The 27,569-nt window shown below is 45.6% G+C and overlaps 1 protein-coding gene across 3 annotated transcripts in view; it reads right to left on the bottom strand.

The window, feature by feature from the left end:
• Positions 1-27,569, bottom strand: part of INTS3 (integrator complex subunit 3) — a 75,794-nt gene that overhangs the window by 25,881 nt on the left and 22,344 nt on the right. For all 3 annotated transcript variants that reach the window (XM_073563086.1, XM_073563085.1, XM_073563087.1), the window contains 9 exons: positions 26,177-26,261; positions 25,971-26,037; positions 24,126-24,270; positions 23,733-23,862; positions 23,197-23,294; positions 18,061-18,252; positions 17,902-17,989; positions 17,671-17,750; positions 16,501-16,592 (listed from right to left, as the gene is read on the bottom strand). In XM_073563086.1, the coding sequence (XP_073419187.1) occupies positions 16,501-16,592; positions 17,671-17,750; positions 17,902-17,989; positions 18,061-18,252; positions 23,197-23,294; positions 23,733-23,862; positions 24,126-24,270; positions 25,971-26,037; positions 26,177-26,261 (977 nt within the window). The remainder of the gene's footprint in view (positions 1-16,500; positions 16,593-17,670; positions 17,751-17,901; positions 17,990-18,060; positions 18,253-23,196; positions 23,295-23,732; positions 23,863-24,125; positions 24,271-25,970; positions 26,038-26,176; positions 26,262-27,569) is intronic.

Genomic DNA, 27,569 nt, shown 5'->3' with positions numbered 1-27,569 from the left:
GGAAACTGAAACCTATCTCAGAAAGGAAAGCAATTTCTGTCAGTAACCAAGGATAATTATCTGTCACAACTTGTGCAGGGCCCAACTAGAGGGACAGCCCTTCTGGACCTAATTTTAAGCAACAGGCCAGATAGAATAACAGAAGTACGAGTCGATGGGCACCTAGGGAACAGTGACCACAATATAATACAATTCCACTTGTCCTTCAGTAAGGTGCCCTGGAAGGGGGTTACAAAAACGCTGAATTTCAGGAAAGCAAAGTTTGATCAGCTTAGAGAGGACCTTCGCCGAATTGATTGGGACAATGTCCTCGAAAATAGGAGCACAGAAAATAAATGGGAAATATTTAAATCAGTTTTACACATCCACTGCGAGTTAGCCATACCGTACAGAAATAAAAGGGCTAGGAACAGGCGAACACCAATGTGGCTAAATAAGGATGTAAAAAGGGCAATAAATAACAAGAACAAGGCATTTAAGAAGCTAAAACAAGAAGGCAATGAAGAAGCATTAAAAAGTTATAGAGAAAAAAATAAAATGTGTAAAAAAAAATACATTTAGCAAAAGTGGAAACTGAGAGACTCATTGCTAAGGAAAGTAAAACAAATCCCAAACTATTCTTTAATTATATAAACAGTAAAATGATTAAAATTGATGGTGTCGGCCCTTTAAAGAACAATGAGGGTGAAATCATAGAGAGCGATGTGGGAAAAGCAAATGTTTTAAATACTTTTTTCTCAACAGTGTTCACACAGGAAAAGGATTTGCCAGGGGAAATGCAGAGTAATAATGTAAACTCCCCATTAAGTATTACCTGCCTAACCCAGGAAGAAGTGCAGAACCGCCTTAGTAAGATTAAAATTGACAAATCACCAGGCCCTGATGGCATTCACCCTCGGGTATTAAGGGAGTTAAGTAATGTGATAGACAGGCCTCTATTCCTTATATTTAAAGACTCTATAGAAACAGGGTCTGTTCCTTTTGATTGGTGGCAAGCAAATGTGGTACTAATATTCAAAAAGGGGTGTAAAAGGGAACCTGGAAACTATAGGTCGGTAAGCTTAACATCTGTTGTGGGTAAAATTTTTGAAGGGTTTCTAAAGGATACCATTATGGAATATCTCAATGTTAATAAATGTTTAACTCCATATCAACATGGATTTATGAAGGATCGCTCCTGTCAAACTAACCTGATCAGCTTCTATGAGGATGTAAGCTCTCAAATGGACCAAGGAGAATCATTGGATGTCATTTATCTCGACTTCTCTAAAGCATTTGACACTGTCCCACATAAAAGATTGGCAAGTAAGATGAGAAAGCTTGGGCTAGGGGAAAATGTGTGTAGATGGGTAGGTAGCTGGCTTAGTGATAGAAAACAAAGAGTGGTTATTAATGGTGCATACTCAGATTGGGCCAGGGTTACTAGTGGGGTACCACAGGGTTCTGTATTGGGCCCCCTACTATTTAATATATTTATTAATGATCTAGTGGATGGCTTACACAGTAAAATATCAGTATTTGCAGATGATACAAAACTATGTAAGGTAGTTAACACAAAGGAGGACAGTTTGCAACTACAGACAGATTTGAGTAAATTGGAGAATTGGCTGAAAAATGGCAAATGAGGTTTAACACAGATAAGTGTAAGGTTATGCACATGGGAAGGAGAAACAGATGCTATAATTACTTACTAAATGGGGAAATCAGACATGGAAAAAGACTTAGGCATCTTAGTCAATAAGAAGCTAAATTGGAGTGTCCAGTGTCAGGCAGCTGCCACCAAAGCAAATAGGGTCATGGGATGCATTAGAAGAGGTCTGGGGACACGAGATGAAAACATAATTCTCCCTCTGTACAAATCACTCGTCAGACCACACTTGGAGTATTGTGTGCAATTTTGGACGCCGGTGCTCAAGAAAGACATTACTGAACTTGAAAGGGTTCAAAGGCGGGCTACTAAAATGATAAATGGAGTTGGTTCACTACAATACCCAGAAAGGTTATCAAAATTAGGTCTATTTACTCTAGAAAAGAGAAGACTTAGGGGAGACTTAATATATATGTACAAGTATATCAGAGGGCAATACAGAGATCTCTCCAATGAACTGTTTGTACCAAGGACTGTGACAAGAACAAGGGGGCATTCTCTTCGTTTGGAGGAAAGAATTTCTGCACGAGCATAGAAGAGGGTTCTTCACGGTAAGAGCAGTGAGGCTCTGGAATTCTCTTCCTGAGGAAGTGGTGATGGCCAACTCACTGAATGAATTTAAGAAAGGAATGGATGCTTTTCTTGTGAGTAACAGTATAATAGAAGGTTACGAATAACAGAATATTATAGGTAGATGGTTGACCCAGCTTATGGGAAGGAATTTTGTTCCCTATGGAGAAAATTGGCTTCTACTCTGGGGTTTTTTTTGCCTTCCCTAGGATCAACAATGCAGAACAGCTGAACTAAAAATAGGCTGAACTAGATGGACATAAGGTCTTCCTTCAGCCTTCAAAGCTATGTTACTATGCTATGTTCAAAGCTATGCCTGACAGGTCTACGGCTGTTAACATGAGAAGGCTGTTTATGACAACTGCAGTCAGAGGGTTATTGCATCCCTAGATGCTCACAAGGCTATTGATAGCGTGGAGTGGGGATATTTGTGGCAGGTTCTGCGCTGTTTGGGCTTTGGTCCGCAATTTCTGTCGTGGGTGCAACTGCTGTATGCGCAACCGTTAGCAAGAATTAGGGTGAATGGGGAGCTATCTCAAACCATTAAGTTGCACAGAGAGACGAGACAGGGGTGTCCACTTTCTCCTCTTTTGTTTGCTTTGGCGGTGGAACCGCTGGCCGCAAAGATTCGACAGTCTACCGAGGTATCTGGGTTCAGGTATGGGTCAATAGAGGAAAAGATAGCGCTCTATGTGGACGACATACTATTGTTCTTGGGTGATCCACACAATTCTCTGGGAAATGCCAGGAATTTGGGTCCTTGTCGGGGCTGGTGATAAACTGGAATAAATCAATTCTGTTTAAGGTTGATGATGTAGGGGATGAGGTGGGGGATGCCGTAGGCGGGGGCAGACTTAAAGAAGCAGAACAATTTACATATTTAGGGATACGGGTCGCTATGCCGGTTACAGACTATCTGCATAAGAATCTGACTTCTGTACTGGGGGTTCTTAAGGCAAAGGTGGGGGCCTTGACTAAACTGCATTTGTTGGTGATTGGCTGTGTCAATCTCATCAAAATGATTCTGATGCCTAAGATACTGTACGTACTCCACAATGCACCAATTTTTTTTTTTTTATCAAATAGATTTTTATTAATAAGAATTCAAAATACAGAATATACAGTAAATCTTTCACAAACAATAGATTTACAAATTGAACAATCCTATTCCCCCCTCTCATCCCCCCCCATGTAGACAGCATATATAACTCTTTTCTCCATAAGATTCCTCTTACACCATAATTTACCATTAGTCATCCTCTTTACCCATATTGTCAATCAAACCATACAAAACAGAAATGTTCCTATGTCCGGGTATTAATCGCTTATCCACAACACCAGCATTGTAAAATATAGCACATTCCCATCAGTTCACTGTACCGTATTGTAACCAGGGATTCCACAACCTCTCATAGGTTTTAGAATTGCCTCTCTTAGCATATATCCTTTCCTCCAGCTGGATGATACAAGACACCTGTTTTACAAACTCTCTCCTAGAAGGTGGTTCTTTCCTGATCCAGTTCCTCGCAATCAACTTCCTTGCTACATATAGTAGTCTGGCTATAGCAAGCTTTGCACTATTAACTATTTCAATTTCCTCCACATATCCCAGTATGCAGACCAGTGGGTTTTTGGGTATAACACTTCCGTAAGCCCCTTCTATTCTGTCAATGACATTAAACTAGAACGCAGATAGCCTGGGACAAGTCCACATCATATGAAGGATTCCGGAATCAGACCCCCCACATCTTGGACAGTCAGAGTTGTCCCTCAGCCCCATTTTAAACACACTGCACCAATTTGGATACCTCATGGGAAATTTAAACAGATCAACTCTCTATTTAGGAGTTTGGTATGGGGGAAGCAGCATCCCCGTATTAGGTTGGAGACGCTTCAGCGGCCTAAGGATAAGGGGGGGTGCAACGGGGTCTTCCAAGCTGGGGTACCTCTTTCAGTACCACCCCGTGTTTTCGGAGGTCCGCTCTGCGTTGGCTGGAGTCTGAATGAATGACGCTGGCTGGAATTCCTCTGAGTGCATGGGCGCATATAAAAGATCACTGCTTCTCCATGTATTTCCAGTCTGACAACACTTTACTCACAGGACGCAGAATATATCACACAGATACAGAGGGCCGGCCAATAGACAAGCGTCAGGCCAGGCATGCATTACAAAAGCCGCAGGTGGCCGGAGCCTGCGGATGTTTACTGTGGGAATTACAAAGGTGGGGGAGGGCGGACACTGCTGATACATTAGGGACATGCATCTCACATGGAACCTATTATATATACATATAACTGCACAACATATTCTGGGTGCTGAGTGGTTCTGTAACAGGGGGATTGGCTTTGCCTAACCCTGAAATATTTTTTATTGCAGCCCAGTGCCAGCATTTAAGGAGTTGGGCGGATGGGGAGTCCACCAGTGTGGTACAACATTTGATAGAGGAATTGATGAAGATGGGTCCCTGGGGGCACTTGGAAAAATCTATCCAACACTATTTTTGATACAAAAAATATGGGGGAGGATCAAACAAATTCGTGGGGTTACCTGTCTAACTAGGTTTTCGCCATTATGGCATAACAATCTTCCGGAGTTTATGAAGTTGGGTGGTTGTCGGAATGGCAGGCCAAGGGGGATACGATATGTTTTTCAGATATTATAGCAGCGGGAGTTGAAATCCTTCTCCAGGCTGCAGTCGGAATATGGTCTTAGGGCCTCCGGGGGATATCAATATGCTCAGATGAGGCATGCGTACAGAGCTCAGAACAGAGATGACTGCCTTGAAATTCAGGGAGACCTAGTGCTGGAGTGTGTGTGTGTGTGTGTGTGTGTGTGTGTGGCTATGAGGGGGGTCATCTCCTCTATATATAGAGACCTATTACATACTCATTTACTTGGATATCCAATCAATGCGAGGGCTAAGTGGGAAAGAGTTGGGTCACTTGGATGATGAAACATGGGAGTCGATTCTGGAGTGGATACCAAAGCTGTCACTGAGCGAGCCATATAGACTCTCTCAGCTTTATATTTTACATAGAGTATATAGGTCTCTGGAAGTTATGTATATGGCTGGATTACGGTCTTAGTGTCCTCGGGGTAAGAATGAAAATGCTGGAATATTTCATATGTTTTGGACGTGTCCAAGATTGGTTGTTTTTTGGTTGGTGGTCCTGAGTCGTGTGGAAGTGGCTTACAGGTGTGTGGTCCCAAGAGATCCGGTGGTTTGCCTGCTGGGATACGTACAGGAGATAAAAGTGGATAACAATTTGAAGGTGGCAATTGCTAGATTACTATATATGACTCGAAAGGTAATAGCGAGGAATTGGATAAAGGAGGATCCACCTTCAAGGGGAAAATATCTTGCCTATGTGAAGAAAGTCATTAAGCTGGAGAAGGGGGTCTACAAAAAAAGGGGAAAACTGGCAATGTATGACAAACTGTGGTTGCCGTGGCTGGAATTGGGATGAGTGGATAGGTGAATGAATGGTCTCGGGGGTATGTATATGTGAGTTACTTATCTACACTCCTATAACAGATGATGTTGTATACTGCAGATATATATATATATCTCTATCTATCTGTGTGTGTGTGTGTGTGTGTGTGTGTGTGTGTGTGTGTGTGTGTGTGTGTGTGTGTGTGTGTGTATATAGGTAGTGTTAAAGGGATAATACGAGCTGTCTAAAGGGGAAGGGTTGGGGGGTGAGTTTGTATTGTTGGGGGGAGGGGTTTATATGGGAAAATCAAAAATGCTTGTACTATTGTTGTATGAATACTGTGTTGTTCTTCTTAATAAATATTTGAGTAAAAAAAACATGGATTTTTTTGATGACTCACCGTAAAATCCTTTTCTCCGAGACGCTCATTGGGAGACACAGATACTGTGGGTGTATGCTTCTGCCTCTAGGAGGCTGACACTAAGTGAAAAAAAGATTAGCTCCTCCTCAGTCGTATACACCCTCGCCCCTATTGTGGGCGGAACTCAGTTTGGTGCCAAAGCAGTAGGAGGACAACAAAATCAGCCTTAATACAGGTACAACATGTCCAGAAAAGGACCACCCTTATATCACATAAATAAATGTGTATTAACTATACAAAAACAGAGCCAACTGGCTAATAGGGTGGGTGCTGTGTCCACCAATGAGCGTCTTGGAGAAAAGGATTTTACGGTGAGTTATCACAAAAATCCATATTTCTCCTTTGCCTCACTGTGGGACACAGATACTGTGGGACGTCCTAAAACAGTCTCTGGGTGGGAGAAATGACTCACCGATCCAAGCTACATGCACCTCGTTTAAAAAGTGCGCCACCGCTGCTTGGAGAATCCTTCTACCCAGGCTCGCATCTGCCGAGGCCTGAGCATGGATATTATAATGTTTGGCAAATAGGTGCAGATTGGACCAGGTTGCTGCCTTGCAAACCTGTTCTGTCGAAGCCTGGTGCCGAAGCGCCCAAGAGGCGCCCAACTGCCCGGGTAGAGTGCGCTCTGATTCCTGCTGGAATCAGCGTGCCTCTAATGCGGTAGGACTCCTGAATAGTCAAACGAATCCATCTGGCTATGGTCGATTTTGAGGCAGCGAGTCCCTTCCTGCACCCTTCGGGGAGCATGAACAGCATGTCCGTCTGACGAAAGGGTGCCGTCCGCGACACGTACCTCCGGAGGGCTCTTACCAGGTCTAACGTGTGAAGAGCCTATTCCACACGGTGCACCGGTGCTGGACAAAATGAAGGCAAAACAACATCTTCATTAATGTGAAAAGAGGACACGACTTTTGGCAGAAAAGGAAGGGCTGGTCTGAAGACCACCTTATCCTTATGGAAAGTGAGGAACGGAGCTCAGCAAGATAGGGCCGCCAGCTCTGAAGCCCGCCTGATGGAAGTGATGGCCACTAGGAACACCACTTTCCAGGAAAAGTACCTCAAAGAGATATCCTGAAGCGGTTCAAATGGAGCTTCCTGCAGAACACTTAGGACCATGTTAAGGTCCCAGGTGTCCATAGGCGCCTTATAGGGAGGTACCAAGTGGGAAACTCCCTGAATGAAAAGTCTTTACCTGCAAATTGGTAGCAATTCTGTGCTGGAACAGGACGGATAAGGCCGATATTTGTCTCCTGAGGGAACTTGGGACAAAGCCCGAGTCTAATGCTCTACCGACTGAGCTATCCGGGCTCTCTAAGCCCGACTGGAGAAAAGCCAAGGTGTTGGGGATCGAAAATCTCAGCGGAGAAACACCACGGCCTCAACACCAAGCAAAGAACACCTTCCAGGTGTGGTGGTAAATTTCGTGCTGAAGCAGGCTTCCGGGTGCTTATCCTTGTAGCGACCACCCCGCTCCCGAACCCTGCCTGGGTTAGAATCCAAGATTCAACAGCCATGCCGTCAAACACAGGGTCCCTGAGTTTGGGTGGCAAATCGGCCGTTGAGACAGTAGATCTGTGTCCCACGCTCGCCGGGGCCAGCAGAATCGCCGGCACCACTTCCGTCTTGATCTTTTTTATGACTCTCGGAAGTAGTGGCAGTGGGGGAAATAGATATGGGAGGCGAAACTGGTTCCATGGCAGAACCAACGCGTCCACCGCAAAATGCCTGCGGGTCCCTGGCCTGAGCGACATATGTGGACACCTTGGCATTCACTCTGGAAGCCATCAGGTCCACATCCGGAGCTCCCCACAGTTGACAAATCTGCTGAAAAACTTTGGGATGTAGAGACCACTCTCCGGATGCAAGACCCTGCCGACTGAGAAAGTCTGCCGCCCAATTTTCCACGCTCCGGAATGTGGACAGCCGAAATCACCGAGTGGTTTGCTTCGGCCCACTGAAGAACGAGCCCCACCTCGCGCATGGTTGCTCTGCTGCGGGTGCCCCCTTGCTGATTTATGTAAGCCACCGCCGTGGCGTTGTCCGATTAGCAGGCCGCCCCGTCCGGATTCAGAAAGTGATGAAACTTCTGCAGAGCCAGCTGAATTGCTCGTATCTCCAATAAGTTGATCGGGAGGCGTGCCTCCTGTGGCGACCACCGTTCCTGGGTTGTGTGGTGGCGAAACACCGCTCCCCCACCGAGGAGACTGGCGTCGGTTGTCATTACCAGCCAATGATCTGGGGGGAAAGGTTTCCCCTGGGCCAGAGAGGAACTGGTTATCCACCATCCGAGCGACTGCCTGACTTGAGAGGACAGTCGGCACCGCCGATCGAGCGTGAAAGGATTCTTGTCCCAGGCTGACAAGAGGGCGTGCTGCAGGGTGTGAAGGTGGAAATGGGCGACAGGTATCACTTCCATTGCTGCCACCATTTTCCCTAGAATCCTCATCCCGGATCGGATGGTATGAGGGACTGGTTGGCGAAGTGTCCGGACACCCTGCCGGAGAGCTAGCGCCCTTTGCTGAGGGAGAATTACCAACCCTCGGCAAGTGTCGAAGATCATTCCTAGGAAGGAGATCCTCTGAGTTGGCACAAGGGATGACTTCTTTGCATTGCCAACCATCCTAAGCGGGCAATAGCATCTAGCGTGATGTTGACCTTTTCCTCGCATGCCCGTATTGACGGCCCTTGACCAAGAGGTCGTCCAGATAAGGCAAGACGACTATGCCTCGAGCTTGCAGTGTGGCCATGACAACTGCCATAACCTTTGTGAACACTCTGGGAGCCGTGGCTAGCCCGAAGGGTAGCGCTACGAACTGAAAATGTTGATCGCCGTTCGTGAAGCCTAGAAACCTCTGATGAGGAGGAAAAATGGGAATATGCAGATATGCGTCCTGGATGTCTATTGAGGCCAAGTTTTCTCACTGCTCCATGGCCGATATGACTGAACGCAGAGACTCCATCCGGAAATGTCTGATCCTGATGAATTTGTTCAGAAGCTTCAGGTCCAAAACAGGCCTCACAGACCCGTCCTTTTTGGGAACCGCAAAAAGGTTGGAATAGAACCCCTGAGCTCTTTCGTGTTCCGGCACTGGAACAATGACTCTGTTGTGCTGGAGCGATTTGATGGCTCCCAATAGAGCCCTTGTCTGGGTATCTCCACGCTGGGAAGCCGGGAAAGAAAAAACCGTCTTGGAGGATACCTGACAAATTCTATTTTGTAACCTGAGGCCACAAATTCCTTTCCCCATGCGTCGTGAGCGACATTGACCAAGACGTGCCGATGTCGTCTGGAAAAGGCCTCGAGTCATTTGGCCGACGATCTTTGGGATCTGGATCCCCTTGATCTGGGCTGCTGAGTATGCATTCTCCCCAATGGGTTGGCTCTATATCTCTATATGAGGCCTGCCGCTCCCTATCCTGGTTGGGGCGGCCTGAGGTGGCGGAATTGGCCGCTGTAGTCCTCCCGGTGTTGCAAAAGGCCCGAAAACGTGCCTGAAAACGGGTGACAAAAAAGGGTTTTGACCTTTTGTTGAGGGGGAAACCCGCTCTTTCCTCCTGTGGAGTCGGAGATAAGTTGATCCAACTTCTCCCCAAATAGGTGGCCGCACTGATAAGGCAGGGAAGTCAAGGACTTCTTAGAAGTAGAATAGTCCATGTCCTTAACCATAGGGCTCTTCTGATAGAAATTGTATTAGCGGCAGCAAGTGCCGAGCAATTGTCCGCATCCAAAGACGCATTGATTACATAGTCTCCGGCCATCGACATCAGACCTGCGACCTCCAAAATCTCTGCAGGTAGATCCTGCTCCTGGACGACCTTGTTTAATGCTTCTGACCATGATATCATAGCCTTGACTACCCAAGTTGCTGCGAATGAGGGAGCGAGTGCTGACCCTGACGCCTCATATACTGAGCGAGCTAAGCTCTCTATAAGGTGATCCGTGGGATCCTTAATTGAGGAAACACTAGGGGCGGATAGCAGGGTCTTAGTGGCTAGGCGCGAAACCGGAGGATCCACCATCGGAGATTCCATCCATTTTTTACGGAGGTCCGGAGAAAAACGGATGCCTTGTTTCGAGTGCCTTTTGACCCGAGAAACACCTGTCTGGACGTTCTCTGTGCCGCTGCACTATGTCCTCAAACACCGGGTGAGAGGAAAAAATTCTGTGTGGGCGCTTCACTTGCTTACATGCCACTTCATGCCCCGTAGTCGCTGCGGTATCATCCAAGGTCTGATTGACGGCTTTTATGAGGCTGTCCACTGTTTCACGTGACGCTGGAGTATCCAGGTCAAGGGGCTCGTCTGAGTCCATGGCGCCACAAAAAAATGGCGCTACTTACTGGTGCGGGCTTCTCCGCACCGCTCTGCAGCCACTGGCCGGTGGCATCTGACAGCTAAGGGCTCCAGCCCCGGATCTTCGCCGCAGGAGCCCTCCCAGGCCCTCTCCTCACTGACGATCCTCTTCAGCTTCCCAGCTCAGGTATGTGAGGGGGCCTTGACAAAATAGGACGGTGAAGGCACCCTAGCTCCATCTAACCCTTTCAGGGGGTGAGGAGAGGGACCGTCCGCCGCCTTGCAGCACCGCAGTCGAAGCATTGGTGGAGCACTTGGGGCCGCACGGATTAGTTTTGTGCCTCTGTACAGCCCATGGTTTCAATACCTAGGGGTGGTCAGGGCTAAGTCCGGCATTGTGTCCCACGTCGCGGGAGAGGATACGTGGAGGGCCACTCGCACGTGCTCGCCCGTTGATGGTTTGGGGAAATCGGACCCTTTCAATAGGATCCGTTGCCCCGGTCTCATCTTCATAGACGGTAAAAATTAAACAAAAAAAAAGGTCTGGGGAAAACGGCCCAGATATGTCCCACGGTGCGGGAGAGGATACGTGGAGACAATACTCAACACGTGCTCGCCCGTTGATGGTTTGGGGACATCGGACCCTTTCAATAGGATCCGTTGCCCCGGTCTCATCTTCATAGACGGTAAAAATTAAACAAAAAAAAAGGTCTGGGGAAAACGGCCCAGATATGTCCCACGGTGCGGGAGAGGATACGTGGAGACAATACTCAACACGTGCTCGCCCGTTGATGGTTTGGGGAAATCGGACCCTTTCAATAGGATCCGTTGCCCCGGTCTCATCTTCATAGACGGTAAAAATTAAACAAAAAAAAAGGTCTGGGGAAAACGGCCCAGATATGTCCCACGGTGCGGGAGAGGATACGTGGAGACAATACTCAACACGTGCTCGCCCGTTGATGGTTTGGGGACATCGGACCCTTTCAATAGGTCCGTCGCCCCTGTCTCATCTTCATGGGGAAAAGAATAAAAAAAAAAAGAAAAAGTCTGGAGCAAAACCAGACGTGTGTGCCTCCATGGACACTAAGCAAAAAACTGAGTTCCGCCCGAAATAGGGGCGAGGGTGTATGCGACGGAGGAGCCAATCTCTTTTTTTCACTTAATGTCAGCCTCCTAGCGGCAGAAGCATACACCCAACCGTATCTGTGTCCCCCAATGAGGCAAAGGAGAAAAAATAAAGGAATCTATCATAAAAGGAAAATTTTCCCTAAACTGTCATAGTGACAAATCACAGTAGAACCATGCCTTTATATGCTTTAGTGCTTACCCACAATAAAAGTAGCAGAATGCCAATGAGCCCGCCGCACCCCCTTTTCTTGAATGCCAAGGAGGTGCTCCAGGCTCCATGGCATTCTGCTACTTTCATTATGGGTAAGCCCTAAGGCATTTAAAGGCATGGTTCTATTGTGATTTGTCACTATGACAGTTTAGGGAAAATTGTCCTTTCATGGTAGATTCCTTTATTAGGAGCAATTATATCAGCACAGTCATCATACTAACATTTTTTGGGTACTTTAAATTACATGTGGCTGACAAACGCATTAATATTTTTATGATCTAGAATGCCTTTTTTACTACCATGATGTTAATTACCATCTTATGCCTTGGACCCCACGTGCTTTTACTAGGGTCATATGTCCTTTTTTATTTTCTTTGAGTTATAATTGTATTGACATTTATTAAAGACTTTTTGATATTTTTTACAATTTGTGTATGAACGCCCAAGTTTTTTTGTTTTTGTCTATTAAGAAGTCTCGTTGCTCCGCCTAGGGGACTAATGCGGTAAAAAAAATCTGTTAGGATCTCCTTAAATGCGTCCGCAGCGACTTTTTCTGGTATCCTCCTGAAGCGCAGATTGTTGCATCTTGAGCAATCCTCCAGCTTCAGTTTTAGAGCGGTGATCTCCTCATCTACCTCATTGTGAGCATCCACTAAGTGGTTGTGGGCTGTGATGAACTCCTTCAGCTTCTCCTCAATGTGGGCTGTTCTGTCCCCAATGTCTTTCTGTAGTGCAGTGAAGGCTGAGGTGATATCACTGTGTATAGCTGCTTTAAATCACCTAGCAGGGACTTTAGTGTGGACTCTGTGATGGAAGTGGAGCTGTGTCCTGTGTCAGGTGCATATACTTACGGTTTGGCGCCTGATGATTTCTCCGGGCTCCTGGATGGAGATCTGCACAGCTCCTCCTGTGCCTGCTCCAGAACGCTGATGCTTCTCTGGTGAAGTCTGACCCAGCGTCAGGAGATCAGATCCCCCAGAGCGCTCCACACCGCCGAGGGCCGCATGGTGAGTCTTACGGCAGCCATCTTTATTTTTCCCGGGTTCCGGTACAAAGACCACGATCCTTCCCAGTGCTGCTCCTGGTAATGCACCCCATCGCTGACCAGAGTGTATCTGAGGCTGTGCTAGGCGTTTGTGCAGGTTTCGCCGTTCTGCTCCTTTGAGCTGCTAGTTGTCCCTGGAAGCACGGAGCTAGCGCTGCCTACGACCGCTCAGCTCCTCATCCGGACACACCCCCCCCGATAAGAGGCAGCATTATAGTAGTTATATTCTTGTACATAGGGGCAGTATTATAGTAGCTATATTCTTGTACATAAGAGCAGTATTATAGTACGGTAGTTATTTTCTTATACATAGTGGCCAGTATTATAGTAGTTATTTTCTTGTATATAGAGGCAGTATATAGTTATATTCTTGTACATAGAGGCAGAATTATAGTAGTTATATTCTTGTAAATAGGAGCAGTATTATAATAGTAATATTCTTGTACATAGGGGCAGTATTGTAGTAGTTATATTCTTGTACATGGGGCAGTATTATCGTAGATATATTCTTGTACATAGGGGCAGTATTATAGTAGTTATATTCTTGTACATAGAGGCAGCATTATAGTAGTGATATTCTTGTAAATAGGAGCAGTATTATAATAGTAATATTCTTGTACATAGGGGCAGTATTATAGTAGTTATATTCTTGTACATAGAGGCAGCAATATAGTAGTTATATTCTTGTAAATAGGAGCAGTATTATAATAGTAATATTCTTGTACATAAGCGCAGTGTTATAGTAGTTATATTCTTGTACATAGGGGCAGTATTATAGTAGTTATTTTCTTGTATATAGAGGCAGTATAATAGTTATATTCTTGTACATAGGGGCAGCATTATAGTAGTTATATTCTTGTACAGAGGCAGAATTATAGTAGTTATATTAATAGTAATATTCTTGTACATAGGGGCAGTATTGTAGTAGTTATATTCTTGTACATGGGGCAGTATTATCGTAGTTATATTCTTGTACATAGGGGGAGTATTATAGTAGTTATATTCTTGTACATAGGAGCAGCATTATAGTAGTTATATTCTTGTACATAGAGGGTAGTATTATAGTAGTTATATTCTTGTACATAGGGGCAGTATTATAGTAGTTATATTCTTGTACCTAGGGGCAGTATTATAGTAGTTATATTCTTGTACATAGGGGCAGTATTATCGTAGTTATATTCTTGTACATAGGGGCAGTATTATAGTAGTTATATTCTTGTACATAGGAGCAGCATTATAGTAGTTATATTCTTGTACATAGAGGGTAGTATTATAGTAGTTATATTCTTGTACATAGGGGCAGTATTATAGTAGTTATATTCTTGTACATAGGGGCAGTATTATAGTAGTTATATTCTTGTACATAGGGGCAGTATTATCGTAGTTATATTCTTGTACATAGAGGGTAGTATTATAGTAGTTATATTCTTGTACATAGGGGCAGTATTATAGTAGTTATATTCTTGTACATAGGGGCAGTATTATAGTAGTTATATCCTTGTACGTCTTTTTACATCAATTAAGGAATTTGCTCCTAAGACCTTTTGGGGGCATCACAACACATTAGGAGACCCCAATCAGAGGACAATAAAACATCCGGACTCCTTATCTATGAACTGGTCCAATATTTATGTTTCTCCCTCTCCCATAACCATAATTCTGCTTCACGTCACTTGTCTCATCTATTGCATTTTTTCTGTGCTGTATTGTGCATAAATATGTGACTTCAGATTTTGTATTAGTCTAGCCTGATGAAGAGACCTGAGTAGTCTCAAAAGCTTGCAATGTGTTACCACCATCTTTTCAGTTAGCCATTAAAAGGTATCAACCACTGAGGACTCCCAATTCTGAATATTTTTCTATCTACTGGCTAACACGGTACAAAGATATATATCTTTCCTGTATATATTCCTAGAGATTATGATTACTATGCACGCTTTCTTTGGACAAACCTACCCTGGGCCTTTTGCATGATGCTGGAATAATCTTGTTCCATCCTCTAGCCCTACTTTGCCTGTTTGCCTGTGTAATATTTTAAATAATAAAGTTGTTCTTATCTTTTTTGACCCTACGACTGTGTTGTTCTATTGTTTGTGATTGTTTCACTGCAGTTGGTCATATACTGTCCTCATTTATGGTGATTCTTTTGGGAGTCCCTTTTTTATCCTGTTGATTCCGGTTAACTGTCTCCACCTAATATATTCATTGGACTTCTCTTATTTCTTGTACATAAGGGCAGCATTATAGTAGTTATATTCTTGTACATAAGAGCAGTATTATAGTAGTTATATTCTTGTATATAGAGGCAGTATAATAGTAATTATATTCTTGTACATAGGGGCAGCATTATAGTAGTTATATTCTTGTACATAGGAGCAGTATTAGGCTAAGTGCACACGTACCGGAACTCTCGCGGAAATTACCGCGAGAATTCCGGAATTCCAGTCCGTGGGAAAACCGCATTTTAAATTCCCGCGGAAAAACTAGCATTTTGCAAGCGTATTTAGCTTGCAAAATGCTAGCGTTCTCCAAGCGATCTGTAGCATCGCTTGGAGAACTGATTGACAGGTTGGTCACACTCGTCAAACATAGTGTTTGACAAGTGTGACCAACTTTTTACTACTGAGGCCGCCTATGCAGCATCAATAGTAAAAGATAGAATGTAAAAAAAAAAATAAAAAATGGTGTTATTCTCACCCTCCGACGTCCCGCGCATCCGTTCCCAGTAATCCTTTGCGAAAATGCCCGCGATGACGTCAGTTCTCACGGGATCGCGACGTCTTGCGGTAATTCGCGATGACGGCGAGACTTCGCGATCCCGCGAGAACGGACGTCATCGCGGGCATTTTCGCAAAGGATTACTGGGAACGAAAGCGTGAAGAGAAGCAGGAAGACTGCGCTGGACGTCGGAGGGTGAGAATAACAATATTTTTTATTTTTAAATTCTATTTTTTACAGGGTTATGGTACCCAAAGCCCGGAGGACAGTCTCCTCTCCTCCGGACCGTGGGTACCATCCGCAAATGTTCTGCTTAATTTCCGCATGGTGTGCACAGCCACATGCGGAAAGTAAGCGGAACAATGCATTCCTATGGGTGCGGGATCGCCGCGATTCCGCAAATTAATGAGCATGCTGCGGTTTTTACCGCGAAGCGATTCCGCCGCGGTAAAAACCGCAGCATTAGCACAGCATTGCGGAATCCCATAGGAATGCATGGGATGCTTATTTTTCGCGTTTTCGCGATAAAATCGCGCGGTTAAAACCGCCGCGGAAACGCGAAAAAAACACCACGTGTGAACTCAGCCTTATAGTAGTAATATTCTTGTACATAGGGGCAGTATTATAGCAGTTATATTCTTGTACATAGGGGCAGCATTATAGTAGTTATATTCTTGTACATGGGGCAGTATTATAGTAGTTATATTTCTTGTACATAAGAGCAGTATTATAGTAGATATATTCAGAGTGAATCTACAATTTTCATAGTCATGAAAATAAAGAAAACTCTTTGAATGAGAAGGTGTTTCCAAACTTTTGGTCTGTACTGTATATAGGAGCAGTATTATAGTACTTATATTCTTGCACATAGGAGCAGTAATATAGTTATATTCTTGTACATCGGGTCAGTATTATAGTATTTATATTCTTGTACATAGGGGGCAGTATTATAGTAGTTATGTTCTTGTACATAAGGAGCAGTATTATAGTAGTTATATTCTTGTATAAAGGAGCAGTATTATACTCACGCCAGGACCCTCTTCTCCATGATGTGGGTGAGGGAGCTGAATACGCCCTGCCTGACGTGCCCCTCTAGTGGAGGGTAGAAGTTGGGGATTATCTGTGAGTTGAGAAGACATGGAGATGTCAGCCATGATGGACACTTCTCTAGTTCTGCGGTTTAATGTGTTGGGCGACACGAGTCGGGTATCGAGCGACTGCTTTGTGACCAGCACAAGTATATTATACCCCATACACTCTTCTACACGCAGCTCTCCTGCTCCTCCGGGCTTACAACCAGTTGCTGTCACACATGATTTGTGATTTTTTTTATGTGCAAGACTCAGAATGTGAAGCAAATGAGAAAAACCTGGACTGCACAAAGAACAAAAACCTGCAACTGGGGGATTATTAAAGCGGAGGGCGGGTGTCCCACAGGATGACTTCCTACAGCCCAACTCCAAAATTGGGAATATTGCTTGCATTTTATGATATTCTCCCAGGCACCGTGGAGGGGACGGGGGGCAACCATGGCTGACTCAAGATACTGGGACACAGATTTTGTGCAGGGCATCCCCTGTTGGCTGGGGGTAACGCTCCATCCCCAGGATAATAGCGAGCTGATTGTCAGGTATGGGCACCATCTTTACTATAAGGTAGATGGAAGCGAGTGCACATTGCTCCTGAATAAGCTTTTGTATGGTGGAGGACATGTGGCCACGCCGTGCAGTCTCCGCTCATGTCAGGGCAGTATAATATATATAAAAATAATATACTGAAAAAAAAAAAAATATGGATACCTGCTGTCTTTTCGGATGAATACTATTTAATTCCGAGTATCACATACAGAATATTTTTTTATATAGATTTAAAGTCACCACCTTTTCCCTTTCACTAATCCCCAATATTGTGCTATATTAATTAAAAAGTTGGTGTTAAATGGCGGTCCTGTAACGTAGACAGGATAGTCTGGACCTGCACTGCACGTGGCGGCACACCAAAATCACTAATCTTATTGGTATTACCCTGTGAGACACGACATCTTTATTCTAATGAAAAATTTATGGTTGAAAAAAAGATGTCAGTGGTCAGAGGAGCGGCGTAGTGACTAATTCATGGAGCTTCCGTCCTGTGCCCTCTGGTGCCACTTTATCAGCGATCCCCCGACCTCAGCACAAAGCAGGATCATTATCTCTTACCCGGCACATGAAATCCAGCAGCGTGGCGGTGATGGCAGGATGCGGCTTCATGGAGTGGTTCATCACCAATATAGCCGGCTCTGCGGAGAGAAAACGAGCCCAATGAGGAGGGCAGGGCGGTTCGACAGCTGGCACCCTGTCTGTCTCTGCATGCAAAGTGTCGCGTGCCCGGATGTACATAGGTAAATAAAAGGATGTCAGCGCCTGCAGGGCATCACTCCTCGGACTCACCGATGTTCATGATACTGTCTTTCTCAGGGCTGAAGAAGAGCCAGTCGTAGAACAGGGCGAGTTTGGCGTTGGAGGCGGCCACGTTGGACTGTAAGACAGAGGCAGAGTGGTCAGGACAAGGCCCGCATGTACCGCATGCACAATGCCATACGCACTCACCGTGCAGGTGGTCAGCAGCCACCCGATGATGGCCCAACGGGGCAGAATGTCGGAGCTCAGCACCTCGTTGGACGGGTGCACCACGCCGCAGATGTAGCGGATCAGATCACAGCGCAGGGACTGGCTGTCTGGGGTGGAGAGGTATTGACGCTGGAACCAGTCCTGGTATCTCTTCTGCTGCCCGAACCGGACCTGTGGGGAAGGGGTGAAGACAGTGAGATGTAAGCCAAGGTGCAGAGCACGGGGGACAGACTAATGAGACAGGCTGTTAGGAACGGCGGAACGCACTAAATAAAAATAATAAAGTGCGTTCGCCGCTTGGGGTCCACCGTGCAGTAGATGATATGACTGCTGCTAAGTGGTGGCAGGCAAGCAATATGGCGGAAATGCGCACGTGGGTTAAACGTCACCCAGGTGCGCAGAGCAATCTCTGTTAAGTCACAGAGGTGCCAACAAAGACAAATACAATAAGGCTGAGCCTGTTGGAGTCACAGTACTCAGAGTAAATGCACACACGGTATCTGGTCACAGGAGCAGAGCCAAAGACAGCGGAACTGCGTCAGTCTAGACCTACCGTGCGTGTGACGTCGCAACTGCGGACGCCAAGGAGGGCTGCAACTGCAGCGTAGGACACTGCCGCTAGGCGACAAAGCTAGTACACAAGCGCAATGTCGGACGCAACTGTGGAAGATGTAGTAGTGTCGCGCTGGCACTGACTCTAAGCTTAGTCCCTGTCCACATACGTAATATCAGAGGGAAGGGGTTTCAAATGAGTCAGTCAGTCACCAGAATCATACATTCATCATCATTCACACAGTAGTAACTAGAGACTATACTAGCACATGGCGGAATGGCCATGCGCGCTTTTTATAGCAGCCGGGACCTTCTGGAAGCTTCCAGATCTCCGAGATGGACCAATGAGATCTGGAGCAGGACCTGAGCACATGACTCCCGATCTCCAATGGGAAATCGTCTCATGAGCATGCTCAGTAGGAGGACAGAGGGACTTAGCCCCTGGAGAGATTTGCTGCAAGGCAATCTCCTCTGCGGTAGATAAGCAGCAAGAGACCGCAGAATGTAAGGGTCTGGATTCCTGCAGAGCAGACGCAGAAACCTGACGCCTGACAATACCCCCCCTCCTAGGGCCCCCACCTCCCTGAGCCTTCCAATACACCACCTTGTGCCCATCAGGGGCATAGGCCTCAGACCCGTCCGAAGGCAAGCTGATGTCCCGGTAGGTGACAAGGAAAACCGGGACACGTGGAAGGCATCAGAGGCATCAAGGTTGCCAGGTTTGAGAAGGGACGCGTGGGAGACAACGGGAGCGGCAAAATCGCCAGGAGCAGAAGCTAAAGTGGAACACTGCAGTGTGTCGGCTGGCGTCTCTACTCTGTTTAAGGAAGCTATTCCGAGCACAAAAGGCGCAGGCCTGAATATACTTTTTAACATCCCGAGCCCTGTGCGGCCACCGATGCGACCCCGCCAGGAGTTTTGTAGTCTGCATGTTGCCACAGTGACCACCCCTCCTGGAGGCGTGTGCCCACACGAGAACCCTCGGCCGAAGGCGGGGAGGGACAAAGGTCTTGCCCGGCGGCACAGAGTTTGGCCATTGTGGGGCACTGTTGTCCTGAGAAACAGCGTGTTGACAATGGTAACCACAAATGGAGTTTTGTTCTGGACGCGCCTCGAGAACGGCACGAGACACCTCCATGGGCTCTGGGAGTGGAGTCCCATCGGGCGATGTCTGCTACAATGACAGTGATTGACACATTAGCCAATGATGGGACAGTAATAGTCCCATCATCCGGCTAATGTGTTGAATGTAAAAAAAACAAACATACATACTACATATATACAACATTCATACAACATACTTCATATATACTACATTCATACAACATACATACATACTACATATATACTACATTCATACAGCATACATACATACTACATATATACAAAATTCATACAACATACATACTACATATATACAAAATTCATACAACATACTGTACATACATACTACATATATACTACATTCATACAACATACATACTACATTCATACATACTACATATATACAAAATTCATGCTACATACATACTACATACATACTACATACATACTACATTCATACATACTACATATATACAAAATTCATGCTACATACATACTACATTCATACTACATACATACTACATAAATACGACATTCATACAACATAAATACTACATACATATATACTACATTCATACAACATACATACATACAACATACATACATACAACATCCTACAGACATACTACAAAAAAATAGTCCCTAGTCTCACTTTTGGCATTGCTGTGTGAGAAAGTTCCCACTCAGCTTTTGCCATAAAGTGAGACCAGGGACTATTTTTTTTACAGTGGCGGAGGAATACAGTGCGGAAGGATACCTACCTCCAGTCATTGGGTTCCTGGAGCCCCGTAGAGAGCGGTCGCATCAGCTGATGCTGCTGTTCTCCACGGGAGATCGGCGTGAGACACGCGTTGATTTCTGCGGATCAGGGAGTATATTGTTTGTTTGTTATTTTCATATTTTTCCACAGATGACACTGGCTTCGGGGATCAAAGTGACAAGTATTGGTGAGTATGTATTCTGTGTTATATGTACTGTATGTCTGTATGAATGTATTGTATGAATGTACTGTACGAATGTATTTTAGTATATATGTAGTACGTATGTCTGTAGCGTGTTGTATGTATGTAGTATGTATGAATGTAGTATATATGTAGTATGTATGAATGTAGTATATATGTAGTATGTAGTATGTATGAATGTAGTGTGTATGAATGTAGTATGTATGTAGTATGTATGAATGTAGTATATATGAAGTATGTATGTTGTATGAATGTTGTATATATGTAGTATGTATGAATGTTGTATATGTATGTATGTATGAATGTTGTATGCATGAATGTTGTATATATGTAGTATGTATGAATGTTGTATTATGTAGTATGTATGTATGAATGTTGTATGAATGTAGTATGTATGTAGTATGTATGTAGTATGTATGTAGTATGTATGTAGTATGTATGTATGTATGTTTGTATGAATGTAGTATATATGCAGTATGTATGTCGTATGAATGTAGTATATATGCAGTATGTATGTCGTATGAATGTAGTATATATGTAGCATGTATGTATGTTGTATGAATGTAGTATGTATGTAGTAATGTAGTATATATGAAGTATGTATGTTGTATGAATGTTGTATATATGTAGTATGTATGAATGTTGTATATATATATATATATATATATATATATATATATATAGTATGTATGCATGAATGTTGTATATATGTAGTATGTATGAATGTTGCATTATGTAGTATGTATGTATGAATGTTGTATTATGTAGTATGTATGAATGTTGTATTATGTAGTATATGTGTATATATATATATATATATATATATATATATATATATATATATATATATATATATATATATATATATATATATATATATATATATATATTTTTTTTTTTAAGCCGGATGATGGGACTACACACATATACTGTGTATATATATATATATATATTTTTAAGCCGGATGATGGGGGTCTGTACGGGCCTGCCGGGGGCTTGTGTCGGCTGCCGGGGGTCTGTGCGGGCCTGCTGGGGGTCTTGTGTGTGTGCAGGCATCGTCCGATAAATATATATATTTTTAAGCCGGATGATGGGACCACTACTGTCCCATCATTGGCTAATGTGTCAATCACTGTCATTGTAGCAGGCATCGCCCGATGGGACTTGTAGTCCCATCGGACGATGCCTGCACACACACAAGACCCCCAGCAGGCCCGCACAGACCCCCGGCAGCCGACACAAGCCCCCGGCAGGCCCGTACAGACCCCCGGCAGGCCCGTACAGACCCCCGGCAGGCGGCACAGGCACCCGGCAGGCCCGTACAGGCCCCCGGCAGCCGGCACAAGCCCCCGGGCAGGCCCGTACAGACCCCCGGCAGGCCCGTACAGACCCCCGGCAGGCCCGTACAGACCCCCGGCAGGCCCGTACAGACCCCCGGCAGGCCCGTACAGACCCCCGGCAGGCCCGTACAGACCCCCGGCAGGCCCGTACAGACCCCCGGCAGCCGGCACAAGCCCCCGACAGGCCCGTACAGACCCCCGGCTGTCGGCACAGACCGCGCATCATGATGACATCATTTCAGCAGCCAATCACAGCCACAACAGTGGCTCATTGCATTATGGGGACTTCCGATTCCGGTATCCGATATTGAAAAAATATCGGTACTCGGTATCGGAATTCCGATACAGCGAATATCGGCCGATACCCGATATTTGCAGTATCGGAATGCTCAACACTAGCTGCAAGGCAATCTCCTCTGCAGTAGATAAGCAGCAAGAGACCGCAGAATGTAAGGGTCTGGATTCCTGCAGAGCAGACGCAGAAACCTGACGCCTAACACAGGCACTGTGGAGTTCACATGGCAGCCCACCACCTGAGGCACAAAGGTCAGGGGGATCCTAGTGGAAACTTCACATTCCACGCACTGCCCCTTGCTGTGTGCGTGGAGGTGTACACTCTACATCCAAGACTCTCAGGTTCCATCCCAGCGATTGCCAGAGTGAGGGTCACTGACCCAAAGCTCAGGAGACTATGCTGTACCTTCTCGGAGCAGCGCTCATCTACTCTGATCAACTCACAATCAGAGCTGCAGCCAGGGCATGAGGTGCAATGCAAGTAATCTGCAGCACAAAGCAAAGTGTGCAAACACTGTAACCTAATGAATAGTGATTGCAGCTATAGAGGAGACTAGAGAACAGGACATGATGTAATACTAGTGGCTGCAGCTCTGGAGGTGACTGGAGTACTGCACACGATGAGTAACTAGTGATGGCAGTACTAGAGGAGACTAGAGCACAGGACATGATGTAACACTAGTGATGCCAGAATATAAGATATTGTAACACTATTGATTGCAGCTCTGGAGATTACTGGAGCACAGGACATGACGCAAGACTAGTAAGTGCAGCTCTGGAGGTGACTGGCTATAAGATATATTGTAACACTAGTGATTGCAGCTCTGGAGGTGACCGCAGCGGGCTGATGGAAGTAGTCATACCCTGGAAGTCATGAACAGCAGCTTGGTCTCCATGTCGGGGGTCAAGCGACAAGCCAGGAACTTCCGAGACGTGCGAGACTGAAGAAGCTGCAGGATTCCTGGAGAATAGAGAAAAAGAGAAGGTGATGAGAAGCGGCAGACCTCCACCAGGTGACGCTCATCCCCTTGATGCCACTCACGGCAGCAGCAGATTACCCTCTCAGGATACTGGGAGTGCTGTGTGATGGCAGCAATAACGATTATCACCAGGCTCTCCCAGTTGCAGTGCTGCAACTCTCACCAGTGGGGAATGATCTGCTGGGGCTGATAGTTCTCATTACCCCACAGCTCCAGCTGGATCAATGAGCCGAGGAGCCAGCACAGGAAAGCGCTGATATAAACAGATGTGGAGAAGGACAGGAGCCAAATAGGCCCTGCCTGAAGTATGGGAGGGCGCAATCATCTGCCCACCACCATCTCCACAGCAGTAGATCAGCAGCACCCAGGCGAGGTACACCTGGCCGTGACTCTGTACCCATTACTGTGGGAACACGTACCTGTGAACTGGGGGTTCAGCGCCTGAGGGTTGTGCAGCATGTCCTTCCATAGCGAATCAAACTCTGGAAGGCGCGCAACGTTCTGCAGCAGCCGCACCAGGTCCCGGCCAATCATGAAGCAGTCCATAAACTGCGTAGGAAAGGAGAGAAAAAGGTGAGCGAGCGAGGAGCACACAAAACTGCCATGACAGACCAGAGCGCCAGAGCGTGACACAGAGTGGGAGGGCAGAAGCACAGCAGGAGGCTTCCAGAATTTTGTGTGACTGGGTTAGCTAGGTGACCACTCCAACAGGAGCTGTAATGTAACAGATGATTGGCCGTTTCCGTACAGAGTCCTCTGGGGAGGTGGACCTCTAGGGTTTCACTCATCAGGGGCAGGGTGGGACATGTTACCCGTTCTCTCAGCAGCATGGTGCAGAAGTCCACCTCCTTCTGCCGCAGTGCCAGGAGCTGGGGGGTCCCATGGTGGTCAACGATCAGCCGCAGGTAGGTGTACACAGACATGGCAATGAGAAGGCTGCTCTTCATCACCCACTCTCTGAAATACAAGAAAGTAGCTGAGTATAAGGTTGGTACAGATGGGCAACAGAATCCATGTGAATGTAATAAGCCATGTTAGTACAAGGGCGACACAGCAGGGCAATGGGGCTAAAGTCTGCTCTCCCTGTGGAGTTAAAGACTGTTTCTAAAAAGCCTCACCAGCACATATACAAGTACTTCCATCTCGGCTCTCTTGCAGCCGCTCCACATTTATTGTTTGGTTTAAGTCCTCTCTAACTCAATGGATTGATGCCTGATCCTCAACTGATGAGCTGGAAAGAGAGTGAAACAGATGCTCTCTATAGTGGGCTCACAGCCACATATATATGGAAATGTCTCCACTCTCCCCCAGCTATGCTTTACCTACTGTTTTGCTCACATTTCCTCCAAATCTACAGATTGAGGTCTTGTTATGCACTAAAGAGCTTTAAAAAAAATAATAATTGGAAAACAGACATTCCATAGGAGACTTGATGGCTTACATACATGCAAGTATGTTTATCTTCACTCCCCTGTATCCGAGCTAAATCAACTATTTTGTCTAAATCCACCTCTAACTTTACATTTTGATGTCTCGTCCTGCACAGATGAGCTCCAAATAGAGTGAAACAGACCTAAAGAGGACTCACTGGTACATAAAAATGTAAGGGTATCTGACTTTGCTGACGCTCTATATCTACCATTTGGTTCAGTTCGCCTCAGACTCTTCATTTTTATCTTGTCTGGCACTGATGAGCCTTACAGAGCATGAAACAGGCACTTTCTATAAAAGACTTGGAAGCAAATATACATCAAAGTGTGTTTTTCTGCTGCCACTTTACATCTACCATTTGGTCCACGACTCCTCCGACTCTTCGTCTTGCACCGATGAGCTTCTTGCAGGGTAAAAGAGGTTTTCTACAGAAACCTTGCTGGCACTTATACATATAATGTATGGTCGCTCTCACAGCTTACACATGCGTCTAATGGCTGCCGCAGAAAGCAGGAGCGAGCAAGAGAATAAAAAATTTGAGGAATTTCTGGCTTTATCAAAGAGCAATTAGCGCAGGATTCACGGCCGACAGCTCACGTCCTATTTATAAGTCAGACATTTTACATTTCTTTCATAGAAGCCTGAAAATAGCCGGATATTCTGAGCTAACACTGAAATTAGTCTCTGCGGTCACAGACGATGAGCACAGCGCTTCCCGAGGGTGAAGGAAAGGGGCAATCACCAACCAGGCAGAGAGCGAATGTCACCAACAGGATCTGTGGAAAGTGGGCAACAACCCCCTATAGGTAATGTAAAGCCACCAGTGGGTGTCAGTCTAGTGGTAGGTTGGAATTGGACATGACCAATGTGATAAAAAAAAAAGGTGTGTACAGGCACTTATACTGCCTCTACTACACGAACAGTAGATCTTTTTCTGGAGTCACGCTCAGCACTTCTTGCTAATCCAGCTGAAGATGGACTTCTGCAGACACCAGAGACAACATCCCCCTCTGGGCACTTCAGGGCAATAAGGGGTAAGAGACGGGGCAAGTCAGGATGATACACTGCGTGACACAATGTCAGAGTTGGGGTTCCACCTTTGTTTACTGTAATGCTGTTATTTGACAGGGGCTTACTTGCTATCATCAGCAATCAGACCCCCATGATCGTTAAAGTCAAGGCATTTTCTAGTGACACTATATAACGCGACCCTGGGGTCCACTGACCTCTGATCCATCAGAATATCCAGAACGTTCTCCGCAAGCCAGATATTTTTAGCAGATATATCGCCCCCTGGGGTGGACACACAGTGACGGGTGAAAGAAGACAAGTTATTTTCCTGCAGTTACAGACATCCCATCCTGCATCATCCATTACCTTCCTGCCACAGGATACACTTGTGCACCCCAACGTGCCCGGATATGGAACCCACCTGCAATCTGCTTCATGAATGTCATGCAGACCCCATCGGCTCCCAGGACGCCGCTCTTCACCAGCTCTCGCACCAACCACACCAGCTGAAAGGAGATGTTGATAATGTGCTCACTGAGGCAAGTACGACACTGTGCCAATATAGTAACATAGTTATTAAGGTTGAAGGGAGACTTTAAGTCCATCTAGTTCAACCCATATCCTATCCTAACTTGCCCTAACATGTTGATCCAGAGGAAGGCAAAAAAAACCCATATGGCAAACAGTAAGCTTCACATTGGGGAAAAAAATTCCTTCCCGACTCCACATACGGCAATCAGACTAGCTCCCTGGATCAACGCAATATTAAGGAAACTAGTGTATATACCCTGTAATATTATACTTTTCAAGAAAGGCATCCAGTCCCTTCTTAAATTTTAGTAGGGAATCACTCATTACAACATCATATGGCAGAGAGTTCCATAGTCTCACTGCTCTTACAGTAAAGAATCCGCGTCTGTGAGTATGCTTAAACCTTCTTTCCTCCAGACGTAGAGGATGCCCCCTTGTCCCCGTCACAGGTCTAAGAGTAAAAAGATCATTAGAAAGGTCTTTGTACTGTCCCTGCATATATTTATACATTGTAATAAGATCACCCCTAAGGCTATGTGCACACGCTGCGGTTTTTGCTGCGGTTCCGCTGCGGTTTTGGCCCTGCAATTCCGCAGACATGGTACAGTACCATGTAACCCTATGGGTTTTCAAAACCGCAGTGCTCACGCTGCGTTTTTTTTCCCGCAGCATGTCAATTGTTTAACATAGTAGAGGTGTGAAACCGCAGGGCAAAACCGCAGGCCAAACCGCAGCAAAACCGCAGGTCACTTTACCTGCGGTTCCGTGGGAAAAAACTCGCAGGTGAATCTGCAGTGTGTGCACATAGCCTAAGCCTTCGATTTTCCAAACTAAATAACCCCAAGTGTAATAACCTGTCTTGGTATTGCAGACCCCCTAGTTCCCTAATAACCTTGGTTGCTCTTCACTGCACCAGCTCCAGTTCAGCTATATCTTTCTTATACACCGGAGATCAGAACTGTACGCAGTATTCTAAGTGTGGTCGCACTAGTGACTTATGTAGAGGTAAAATTATGTTCTCCTCATGAGCATCTATGCCTCTTTTAATGCATCCCATTATTTTATTTGCCTTTGCAGCAGCTGCCTGACACTGGCCACTAAATGTGAGTTTGTCGTCCACCCATACACCCAGGTCTTTTTCAGTGACAGTTTTGCCCAGTGTTTTACAATTAAGCACATAATTATACATCTTGTTCGTTCTACCCAAGTGCATAAGTGCATGACCTTACATTTATCCCCATTAAAGCTCATTTGCCATTTATCAGCCCAAGCTTCTAGTTTAC

Source organism: Dendrobates tinctorius, unplaced genomic scaffold (genome assembly GCF_039654945.1).
Source record: "Dendrobates tinctorius isolate UK_male_01 unplaced genomic scaffold, ASM3965494v1 ptg000377l, whole genome shotgun sequence".
Taxonomy (NCBI): Eukaryota; Metazoa; Chordata; class Amphibia; order Anura; family Dendrobatidae; genus Dendrobates; species Dendrobates tinctorius.
The sequence above is the reverse complement of the archived record's forward strand: the minus strand, read 5'-3'. Positions and strand labels throughout refer to the sequence as shown.